Source organism: Protopterus annectens, chromosome 1.part1, assembly GCF_019279795.1.
Source record: "Protopterus annectens isolate FY-2018-M chromosome 1.part1, PAN1.0, whole genome shotgun sequence".
Classification (NCBI taxonomy): Eukaryota; Metazoa; Chordata; order Ceratodontiformes; family Protopteridae; genus Protopterus; species Protopterus annectens.
This window is the reverse complement of record NC_056726.1, coordinates 472,759,146-472,771,350: the sequence shown is the minus strand read 5'-3', so window position 1 is coordinate 472,771,350 and position 12,205 is coordinate 472,759,146. Positions and strand designations below refer to the sequence as shown.

Genomic DNA, 12,205 nt, shown 5'->3' with positions numbered 1-12,205 from the left:
TGAAACAGCTCATCAGGCTGATTTAAAGTTCTTAATATGGAAAAGAGCATTACTGCTATGACTTTGGAAAGGTAGGTGTCTGGGTTTCAAGTTGTGATGGTAGTTCAACTTTGTATCTCACCTCTCATTAGGATGAGGTATCCTTAAGAACTAACCCATACTTTATGCCAAAGGTAGTATAAAAATCAATGTATTTACCCACCTGCGTTCTTTCCTGAACCAAAAAATAAGGGAGAAAGAATACTACATACTCTGAGTGCCCACAGGCAACTCCTATACTACACTGACATGAGAAAAGCCTTTAGAATCAGTTTTTCATTTCTTATGAATGTAAGAAAAAGTGACACACTGTCAAAACAGACTATTTCTAGATGGTTATCCCATGCAATCAAGTTTTGTTATTCTTTTCATGGAAAGACTGTTCTTTCAAAGTCAAATCTGACTCTACCAGAGCTGTGACTGCTTTAGAGATTATTTTGGTAAGGAGTGAACTCTAGCAGTATTCTGGAAATGGCAATGAGACGACTTTTCCAGGTCTTGAGCAGGTTTTCCTAGGGCCATTCTCCAAGGACATCTTTACCCGCATCTTTCCTCCTCCTAAACCTTGTATGTTATTGTAGTCTACCCATATAGCTAAGACTACTGCAGCAGTGATCTAATAATGATCATAGTACAATTGTGTAAATAAGCTTACCTCAACAACAGATGTTCAAATATTTATTTATTGACATTTTTTGACTAGGAATGTCTGACTGAGCTTGGACCCTTTTTCAGCAGAGGCCCTGGGAGAAAAGCTCTGCAAAGTATTACATACACCATAATAATGTTTACAAACAGTACGTTATACATGAGGTAATATAAACAATGCATTATAATGTTTGGATTCCCATTTGTAGCATGATTATTTAAAAGGTGTTATTTACAAAAAAGGCAAAACAACAGTATGTTAAAGTCATTCGTCTATCTCCAATACATAAGGAATTCCCCATTTAGAGGGGAAGTAATGACAATTAACTCAGAGTTTAAGATAAGAGTACAGAAAGTACTGTATATCAAATCCTAGTTCTTACAGGCAACAGCATGTACATCAGTAATCAGAAGCAGAAGGGAAGTTGATAGATAAAGCAATTAATTGATAGAGCTAGAATAGATTATTTTTGCAGTACTAACATCCTTCCTCATTCCTCCCTTTTCTTGTCCTTCCTTTCTAGATCCTCTGCTACTGCTTCCTAACCTACCATCCATGGTGGGGTTCCCCCTTACCCTGCTTTTTCTCCTTTCTCATAACACATAACTAAGTATTTTAGGGCTGTAATCTCCCACTCTGTGAGGCAAGAAAGCTCTTTTGGTGCTTGAAGGCCCACTTTTACACCAGCATGCTCATGTGTCTCCTTGGATGTATCAGTGAGAGGAAGACACACACAAGCTTTGAATACTGTTCATCATCCAGCCCTTGGCAGGATACATACCATATAGCCTAGGCTACTGTTATGGTAAGTTTACTTATACAACTATACTTTCAGTTCCATTCACCCTTAGGCTTCAGCATGGATGATGCAGGCACCACTTCCTAAGGCTCCCCACCTGATGATATCTTCTTTGAAGAAACTGTTAGTGTCATAAAATGTCATTTTTAGTTGGAGGTTAGCATGTTGCACCCCATCCCCCGAAAAAAAATATTTTGAATTACTGTGGATTTTAACAGCCTAGACCACCATCAGTACTTCTAATTATAGAGACTTCTGAAGATGTCTTTGAAAACATTTACTTTGAACCAGACAGTCTCCAGCACATTAAAAGCTGAAGAGGTTATATAGGATCAGGCATCTGTATGCTAATCCTGTGGTACAGCTTGGTACAGCCTTCTTTATTTTCTTGCCGGCCAATAGGGAGATCATGGTAGTTACAGACCTTATTACCCTACCCAGTGACAGAAAGAGAGGAGTATGAATCCTAGATGGATTCAGCAAAGATATTTGGCAGTGTCATATAAATACTTCAGCTTTTTTCTCTTGGCAGCTTATCTTTAATTGTGTCACTTAAGGAGTTGAGCAGCTTGGTCATTATATTTAGTCATTCTACTTTATTTTGCAGTTCTCCTCAGTCTTCTTCAGAGTCTGTCTTCTATTTAGGTGCAGTCATCTTTTCAAGACAAGGCAACAACACTATTGCAGGTTATCCTCTGAGTTCCCCTTTTTTCTTCTGTTGTTGTTTTGGTGGTTTTTGAAATAGGAGGTGGTGTTTTGTGTAGGATTCATAGAAGATACAAGGCTGTTTAGTCTCACAACCATATTTGCTTCCCAGTACCCACCCTCAGGCCATACTACCCCTCTTCCAGAAAGCAAGGTCAGTTAATCCCAGGATGAATCCGATGGTGCCTATCCAGTAGTCCAGATTTTGTTTGAAGGATGATAGTGAATCACTCAACCTAATCTCTAGGGGATGCTTATTCATGTGAAGGGAAAAGTTGTTGGGTGATGAATTTTAACTGTCCAACATTTCATTGATCTGCCGATGGAGGTTCAGGTCTCTGGTTTTAGTGTTAGTTGGGCTAGAACCAGGTACGTATTCCTGCTTGATCCTGGGCAGAGAGCTGTGTGTTATGGTGCAGTATCTGAAAGTGGCTGCATGATTTGGTCCTTCTCTTCACTGGGGGTTGGGTTGGGTAGAAGTTTCATTGATTTTCTAGAGAAATCATATCTGCTATTTCTTAGACTTTCATTTATACACTAATGGATTTGTCCTTTTAATCCATCAGCAGTTCCCTTTCCATTCTCCAACTTGATGGTTTCCTTAGTGCTGTACTGTTTCATGGTCATGTACTGCAACACAATTTTCTCTTGTAATGCAATGCCTGTTGCACTTTATGAATATAGGAGGCCCTTTTCACCTTCTCTGCGCTCACCTTTGCCCACATCTGTTTGAAGTTACTTTTAGGTATTTTTATGAAACAAAACATGTTTGCCTAGCCAGGTGCTTTTGATATTATCTAAACCACTGCAAATGTTTCTTTCATTATACCATCTTGGAAGCAGAGGAAGGTGGCCCACTACTGTTTTTTTTTTGTCAGCCTTCCTGTGACAGTGTTTCCTTGGACCTCTGTCATCCTAACTGTTGGCCTGTCTGGAACACCTTTCACTTGAAGCAGGAACATGCAGCCCACCCTGGTATTACCCGTCTAGAGCCTAGATAAAAATTGTGCCGGGAATTAATTGATATTCCTAACATCTTCCCTTATCTGATACCTGGTGCTATAGGCTAGAATGATTATGGTAGGGATGTCAGAGATACGTGATAAAGAGTAAACATGCCACTGATTTTGATAAATCGATGAGATTTCAGGCCCTTCATCTGCAAGATTCAGTGTTGCAAACTTAAAAAACCTCTGTCAGACCTATGTTTCCTATTTTATTTATTTCTCCCACATTCTGTGGGCTTTTGGTCTTGTATTTCATTAATTTAAACGACTTTACTTCTAGTGCATACAGAGTTACTCTTTTGTTCTACATTGTGTACTATACCTGTGGATGATTCTAAAGTTTTATTTTGCTACAGTTCTGAATTTACTTCCTTTTTAAGGTAGAAGACTTTACTCATTCACTTTCTTTTTTTTTTTGTCTGTTAAATCAAATTAAGTGTACTCATTGGTGCGTATTACCACACTGGAAATATGCAAGATCGATTTTTTTTTGCCAGTTTATTAGAGCAGGCTCAGTTCAATGTGGTCTTACTGCTTTTGTTTCCAGATCATACACAATCATCAGTGATGAGGATAATCTAGAAGAGCAACAGTTATGGTAAGCTCATTAAAGTGTGTTATGGAGCTTTAATCTTTTAAGAATGTAAGGACTTGGGTATTTTTGAGTTATGTTAAAGAACCACCATGGTATTCATAAATATAATGCACAGTTTTACATAAGGGATACCCGCTATATATGTGGTCTGTGGGGATGGTAAGAGTGAGATTCATAAAGCTGAGTGGGTCTGTCTTGCCAGTGCACAGTATGCTCAGCAAAGGAGTTGTAGATCTGATCCAAGCACAGAGGTTCCTTTGTAATACCATGTAACATCTGCTTTGTCCTTGGACACACATACACAGCACACATGCTGTCGTATGCAGACACTGACACACTTTCACACCAGCACACCAAAATTCACATGCACACAATGTCTGAGAGAGAGAGACACACACACACACACACACACACACACACACACACACACACACACACACACACACACACACAATCAGAGAGAAAGAGAGACAGACACGCACACCGTACCCCATTTTTCGCACAATTCAAACTTATATATACCTGCTTCTGGAACAGCAGAGCTAATTTCCACAAAGCTCTGTAGTCATGGCAGGGGTCATTTTGCTAAAGTTTCTACCCAGTTGCTATGACTGAAGGAAAACAAAACATACTGTGCTAATGAGATTAAGTACGACAGCAGCTCATATTGGCTAGAGCTCAGCTATGTCACTGTGTTAGGGTGAACCAAGTTTGGTTGTGGCAGTGCACTTGATGCTGTACAGTGAAACTTGTGGTGTGCTATTACATCTCATAGTGTTTTCCCTTTTCTACAGGGAGTACCATTGAAGAATGGTGATGCTTTTGCTGAAGTATGTTATGCTGGGCAAATCAACTTCGTTCCCTGTAGAGTGGTCACTGTGCTGCTATGTTTCAAGCATGCTGTCTACTGTTGCACTCCCACAGCCACCTGTCCATACTCCACAGTGTAGCCTGACATTCAGACCACAATTTAGTGACCCTTGGCGGTACTCCCCCTGTTAATAGCTCTGTGTATAGGGGCCTCTCAAAGGCAAAACTTTATTTAATGAAATAAATACATTTTGCTGAATTCCTTCTCCGATGGATCCCATTGCTAAAGCTGCTACCTAAACCTCTAACTTCAACTCCCACTTAAGTAGTTGTATTGATTAGGCAGTCCCTATCCACATCAAATATAATGAGACATTTAAAAACAAATCCTTGTGATAGAATACTCCTATAAATAAATTATATAACAAGAGAAAGAAACTGCTTAATACTTATAAGAGGACTCATTCTACCTACCTTAAGAGCATACTTAAGCAAACTAACAGAGAGCTTCAGGGAATCTTCAGGAAGCTCAAAGCTAAGTATGAACTTAAAATGGCCACTAAAAACAAAAATAACTGCAGTCTTTGTTTAACTATGTCAGGAAGTTAAGAAGCAACACTCAACAATGTTCAGAGCTAGTCCACAATAATACTACACACTCTGGCCCAAAGGAAATAGCCAATAAATTTAGTTAAGATTTTATTCCACCCACAATCCTAGTTACCCCCTTTAATTACTAAGGAACAAAGTTCTTTCAGCCCTAACAATAATTAAGTATCAATGCCAGATGTGGCTTTTCTGAACCCCTACTTAACCTCTTTAATCTAAAATTCTCCACTGGTTACATTCCTGAACCTGGAAACAGCCATTGTAATACCATTATACAAGGTGGGCCAACCATAAATCCTGGTAACTGTAGACTCATCAATCTCACTAGCCTCATATGTAAAGCCGTGGAGCACATTACTCAAACGTCATTAATCTGGACATTGAAAATCTCTTGACCCTCATCAATTCGGCTTTGTCAAAGGAAGGTCCTGCCTCTGTAATTTCATTAATTTCTTTGAAAAAGTCTATTCCCAACGATAGAAACAAACAACAATATAACTCAATGTAGTATGGACCAAAAGTGGAAGAACACAGCTCGTACGAGTGTAGAACAATAATTTTATTCCAATGCCAATAGTTAAGCGCTTTCAACTGATAAAATTCAGTCTTCCTCAGAACAATGTTTCCATTTTGTAACCAATATTTATAGTAACAGTTATTCTGAATTTAAAAATTGCGCCAAAACTTTTAAAGTGACAATGTGCAACATAAGCTCAAAACATCCTATGAAACATGTATATACTATTAATACATTTATAATACATTTATAATACATTTAAAATACAATTTAAAATGTTATACCTCAGCATCTATTAAAATACATAGAAAATAAAATAAAATATAACTTTGTTGTTATGTTTATTAATATCCCATATGTTATATTGTCTATGCCTACCTACCTAATCTACATGTATATAAAATAAATATATAATATGAATTAATTGTTCATATTGAACTTGAATATGATATTTAAAACCTTATAAGTATATGAACACAAAATGAACACTGCCTAAATATTACTAAGTGCTGAATGGATATGTTGAACCCATAAATAACATAAATATTAACAAGATATTAACAAGATATAACACCCTTATACATAGTGCTAGAAGTAGTGAAACTACCCTAGCTCTAAAAACGGTTTAATACTAATGTGGTCATTAAGACCAGGGAATCTGGTGGCATCTGTTTTGATTTGCCAAATACTTTCCTTCAATGCCAATTGTACTTTCCAGTTCCCTTGAAGGTTACCTTGATCCATCTGATCAATGATACTAAAAACAAATTTGTGTTTATCACCTTTTTCTGCTATATGTCTAAACAATGCATTAGATGTATCCTGCTTACGTATTTTATAAAGATGTTCATAGATCCTTTTCTTAAACATCCTCTCCGTTTTACCTATATAAAATGCAGTAAATTCAATACATCTAGCAATATACACAATTTGCTTGCTACTGCAGTTTCCACCTATACATCTAATTTCTGTTTGATTAATATCACTTAATATAACTTTATCCAATGTATTAATGTGTGGACATTGCTTACAAAACCCACATTTACTGGTTGGTTTATTGTATTTAATATTCCCATTGTGTTTGCTATCAGCCTGTTCTAATCTTCTTTTTGAATTTGGAGCCATTTTATATACAATTACTGGTTTAGAACCCAAAATGGATTCCAAGTTATTGGACAAAAAATATCCCAATGTCTGTACAATATGTCTTTAATGTAGTGAACATATGGAGAGTACGTAAGAACACATACCCTATTGAAAGATGTTATACCATTCAAACTGCTGTCCTCTACTTGTTCTTGTGTACCTAACAATGGTTTATACTGGAGTCCCCATTGTGACAAGACATATTCTGTAATATCATCCAATAATCCATCTGGATACCCTCTTTTCTTAAACATGGTATATAACAACCCTATGTCCTCTGTCACAGCTTCTTTGGTAGAGGACATCCTAGCTGTCCTTATACATTGCCCTTTGACAACATTTTTGAACATAAAAGGTGGGTGGTTGCTGTTATATTCAATGTAATCATTGGAATAAGTGGGTTTTCTATAAATTTTTGATGTAAAACCAGTATCTGTTTTGGTTATAAATGTATCAAGATATGCTATTTCTTTTTTATTGTAGCTAAACATGAATTTTAAAAATTGTGTTGTATTATTAAGAAAAACACTAAACTCCTTTATCATTTCTTCCGGTCCTTTCCATGTTATAAATAAATCATCAAGGTATCTAGCATAAAATATAATATATTTATAATATTGTCTATTAAAAAGATATTGGTTCTCCCATTCCAACATTACCATATTAGCAAAAATAGGTGCGCAGGAAGCGCCCATGGCTACACCTGTTTTTTGTCTGAAAAACTCTCCTTGAAACGTGATATAATTATATTCAAGCACTATTGACATCAATTCTGTTATTACACATACTTTGTCCCAACTGTACCCAGAATATTTTCTGAGACTGTTAGTGAAAAAATCTAGTCCTACTATCTTAGGTATACATGTGTATAAATCAATTATATCAATGGTGATGAATATATGTTCAGGATTCCATTTATCTTCTGTGAGGTTGTTCAAAAAACTCCAAGAGTCCTTCATGATATGAGGTACAGCTTTATAAATATGTTTTGTCCATGTATCTATCAGGACCCCAATATTATATGTCTTTGATTTAGATCCTGATATAATTGGTCTATACAGTGGATTCTTGATAGATTTATGGATTTTGGGTATCCCCACTATTTTTGCTAAAATAGGGTAATCAGTTTTGAGAAATTCATAAATGTCTTTACTTATTCTATTATCAATCAAAAAATCTTCTAATGTAAAATCTATTCTTTTATAGCCAATATTAATTTCATTCAAAGATATCACTTCATAATTACCTGACTCATATAGCAAATCATGTATTTTAGCATTATAATCAATGGTATAACTAACCACAATTCCGCCGCCTTTATCAGGTTTCATTATGCGGATATATTTGTTGTGTGTAATATTATATAAACATTTCCTTTCTTTTTTAGTTAGATTATCTTGATAATTATACTCATTCCTTAATTTAGAACAATGCCAATAAATATCTTTGTTAACCATCCGTTCATAATTAGTAATATGTGGATGGTTATTCGGTACATATGTACTTTTCTTTTTGAGTATATTAGGCTGACTAAATTCATTCTGTTGTGTAGTATCAAACTGAACAGCCAAGTTGAGTCTCCTACTGTATAATTTGATCTCTTTAATAGTATCTACTAAATTAATTCCTACTGTGGGTATGAATTTCATGCCTTTACTCATAAGTTGATAGAATTCCTTGTCCATAATAATATCAGTATAATTATAAACCTTAAATCCATTATGAGTGGTTACAATAGGTAGTTTTTCTTCTAAATTGTGAATAATTTGTTGTTCAATGGTGTGTTGTAAAGCTTGAGTGCTTAATGCACCATGGTCACCTAATGAAACATCAATGATGTCAGTACAATTATAACTATGAAAAGAGGACTCAATTTTACTGATTGGAACTTCACACATCAACGAACCTGTACCATGGTTAGACTTAGAACATATAGTGGGAATGATTATGGTATCGTGAGAAGATGCAGAATTAGATACATCTATATCATAAAATATCATAGATTGTAATGGTTGTTGTGTTTTGGAGCTGGATGGAATCTCCCTCCACGAAAATTTTCCTCTCTATTAGTGTATCTATTTCTCTCTATGTACTGCTTCTTCTCTACCAAAATGTTTTCCTTAGTGTCTGTTGACCAAATATAAGCTCTATTAATCTCATAAGATTCAATATCTCTCTTTAGCTTTCTATTTTTCCTTTCAAATATAGTTTTGGCCTTATCCTGTGTGATATCAAATTGTTTGTAATACATATCTTTCCATAGGTGAAACTCACGGTGTTTAGTAATTATGTTATTCATACTTTCCACTTCAGTAGCTAAAATAATCATCTTTTCGTCATTATATTTAATTAATGTCCTTATGTATAATAACCCAAAATTGTCAAATAATTCATTAAATTCTTTCTTCATTTCATTGTTATAATTAATTCCTAAAGGTAACTTAAAAAATCTTATACCCTTAGGTATTATTTTAGCATTAAGACATTTAGATAAATAGGCAATATCAATTTTTGTATTTTTATACTGTAACAGTTTTTTACCGAAAGTATAAATCATATCTCTCAAAGAGTCTTGTTTAAAATTTGCCATGTTCGAATTCATATTTTTTTCATTATTAGTAACTTGATCAAATACATATTCATCACCCAAAAATTGATTAAAAATACCAGTGCAGGAATTATCACAAAAACTATTGTCCATATGTGTTCCATTTTTTTCTTTATGATGAAACATACGTTTTTTACCCTGGGATGAACAAGAAATACTTGGAACAGTACCTTTTTTATCATGACCATCCTTCCGTTTATTATTTCCATATTGTTTGACATTCCGTTGTTCTTTGGGTCTGGCCCCTAATTTACCATTATCATTCCCATTCTTTCTGTTGTGCTGAAAGCTGAAATCAAAAGTGAACTCATCACAAGGCGAAAGTAAATGGAGCCGTTGATCAACTAAAGGATCTCTCTGATCAACAGGATCTGATCTTTGAAAAAGTAACTGAAGCAGTGAATAGTAGTTATGCAGTGCATATAGCATATCTAGACCTGCCTTGACACTATTCTCCATGCAAGAATTATTGATAGACTTGTAAATCTGAATATAAAACCTTATATTGTGCTGTGGGTAGCTAACTGTTTGTCTTATGGGAGTCCATGTGGTTAGAGTCTGAGGCGCAACTTCTGAAGCCAAAAACATTACCAGTGGTGTACTATAGGGCTTAGTTTTGGGACCTCTCATTTTTTTGGTATCTATTACTCAGACTTTCAGGCCAGCAGTCCTGGACTATGATTAACAATGTTTGCAGATGATTGTAAACTGGATGTTGTTATTCAATCTTTAGCCGACTTACAGTTGCTTCAATGTTAACAACTGGTGAAAGAACAGTGGTCTCAAATCAAATGTAAAACAAATGTAGCATAGTCTATTTTGAGAAACAAAACAGTTTCACTTACCATGTAGGTGGTGCACATCTCCAGTCAGACACTACTGTAAGGGATCTAGGCACTCTTGTTGTTCATTCCTAATCATTTGACCATCATGTCTCCACAGTGGTATGGAAAGTCTTTTATCTGGCTCAGCTCATTTCCAAAGGCATCTCCACTAGATCCAAGGAAGTCTTAATTCCCTTTTACTCATATCTTATCAGACTCATTATTGAATATAATATACCTTTTGGCAAGTATTTATCTAAACATATCATACAACTTGAGAGACCTCAGAGAGCCTCAAAAGTCTTAGTTATCATGAGAGACTAGCAGTCCAATTCTCTGTACTCAGTCTCTTACATGCTTCTCTATGGAGATCTGTTATGTCTAGCCTTTTGAGCCACAGAATATCCAACCCTATCTGACCTCTTATTCTTTTGCAGAACTAATAGTACCTCAGATACTTGCTTAAAGGAACTAAACCTTCAGCAGCAGCTAAATAAGACATGCTGGCATGATAGATTCATATCCCAGTGTGTCCCGCAGCTCTAGAACAAGCTTCCATTCCACGTCAAGCAGAGTAGCATCTTTGCCACCTTCAAGGTAATTCTAGATAACTGAATGGGTAGCCTCAAATTCTCTGCCAGTCTCTCGTCTTGTCCTCCTTGAGACTAAAGGAAACTTTTGATTTTTTTTTTGGCTAAGCATGTAATGGTCCACAGACTAATTGCCTAGTACTTACCTATGAATCTTTCTGTTTGTTAATTGTGGACTAAGCTGTGGATCCCCATTTGCATACCAGCTACCTGCCTAGACTGCACAAGACACGTGTATTTTCCTATGCCATAGCATGCAGAAGGATATGAGAAACGTTTATGAATTGTGCAAGGCCTAGCATGTGGGGGGTTTTCAGCCATACTCACTTGGTTACACTGTGTATGAATAGCACCATGAAAATCTACCATCACAACATAGTAATGAAATATTAAACCAACATTTTTATTAAGCAGTGAAGTTCTGCAGGGTATAGTTTACCATTTCACTTAATTTTACCTTTGTGTTTTGACTTTGTTTTGGACCACATTACTCCCACTGCATGTGATTACTATAACTAAATGTAAAACTGCTTCTGGTTTTACTTTTTTCACTGTCATCTTCTCTTTGTGCTTAGTGCAGCATGCTTAGTCTATTCTTTGAGTTGTTCATGTGCAGTGCAAGTTGGCATGTAAAGTTTAATGTTCATACTTAATTAAAACTAAACCTCAAAAGATGTGGAGGAGAATGACTTAAAATATCTCTTTTTGTGCCGTAGTGTATGTCATCTGTAAACAAGGGAATGATTCTCAGAAAGCTGTAAAGATTTTGGAGACAATGTCTGGCCTGGAGCTCTGCACACTTTTAGTGAAGGATATCCAAGGTGGTCTGATGGCATGGTCTCAAAAGGTCGACACGTCATTTCCACAGTACTGAAAAAGTGACAGCTTGCATTTTCACCTTTAGTGAATTCAAACCTGGAAGTATTATACTTGTGAAGAAAACAGCTGGGCTTCGAAAGTTCATGTATACAGATTATGTTTCATAAAAGTGAGGACTGCTGGTCTAGTATGAAATAAATGGTTTTATGTTTTTCCTAGTACATGCTTGATTATTTATATTGCTTAAATGTACTTTTACTGAGCAATGTGTTAAGTGGGAAATATGTTTTCATTGATACAATACAGAGTATTAAGACCAGGAAATTAATTGCCACCACAAACTAAACTTTCTTTGCTTATTTTTTTTTTCAAAGTTTTTGTTTAGTGACCTTTAAAAATAAAACCTGGATGCCTCACTAAAGAAAAAAAATGTGCTAAGCTAATGTACAACTTGTAAACATTGAAGTGTTAATTTAAAATGGTTAGCT

The 12,205-nt window shown here is 35.7% G+C and overlaps 1 protein-coding gene across 2 annotated transcripts in view; it reads left to right on the top strand.

Annotated features, from left to right (window-relative positions):
• Positions 1-11,935, top strand: part of MOCS3 (molybdenum cofactor synthesis 3) — an 851,577-nt gene extending 839,642 nt beyond the window's left edge. For both annotated transcript variants that reach the window (XM_044076166.1, XM_044076158.1), the window contains one exon: positions 11,615-11,935. In XM_044076166.1, the coding sequence (XP_043932101.1) occupies positions 11,615-11,772 (158 nt within the window). In that variant the 3' untranslated portion in view covers positions 11,773-11,935. The remainder of the gene's footprint in view (positions 1-11,614) is intronic.
• Positions 11,936-12,205: the final 270 nt, after the last annotated feature.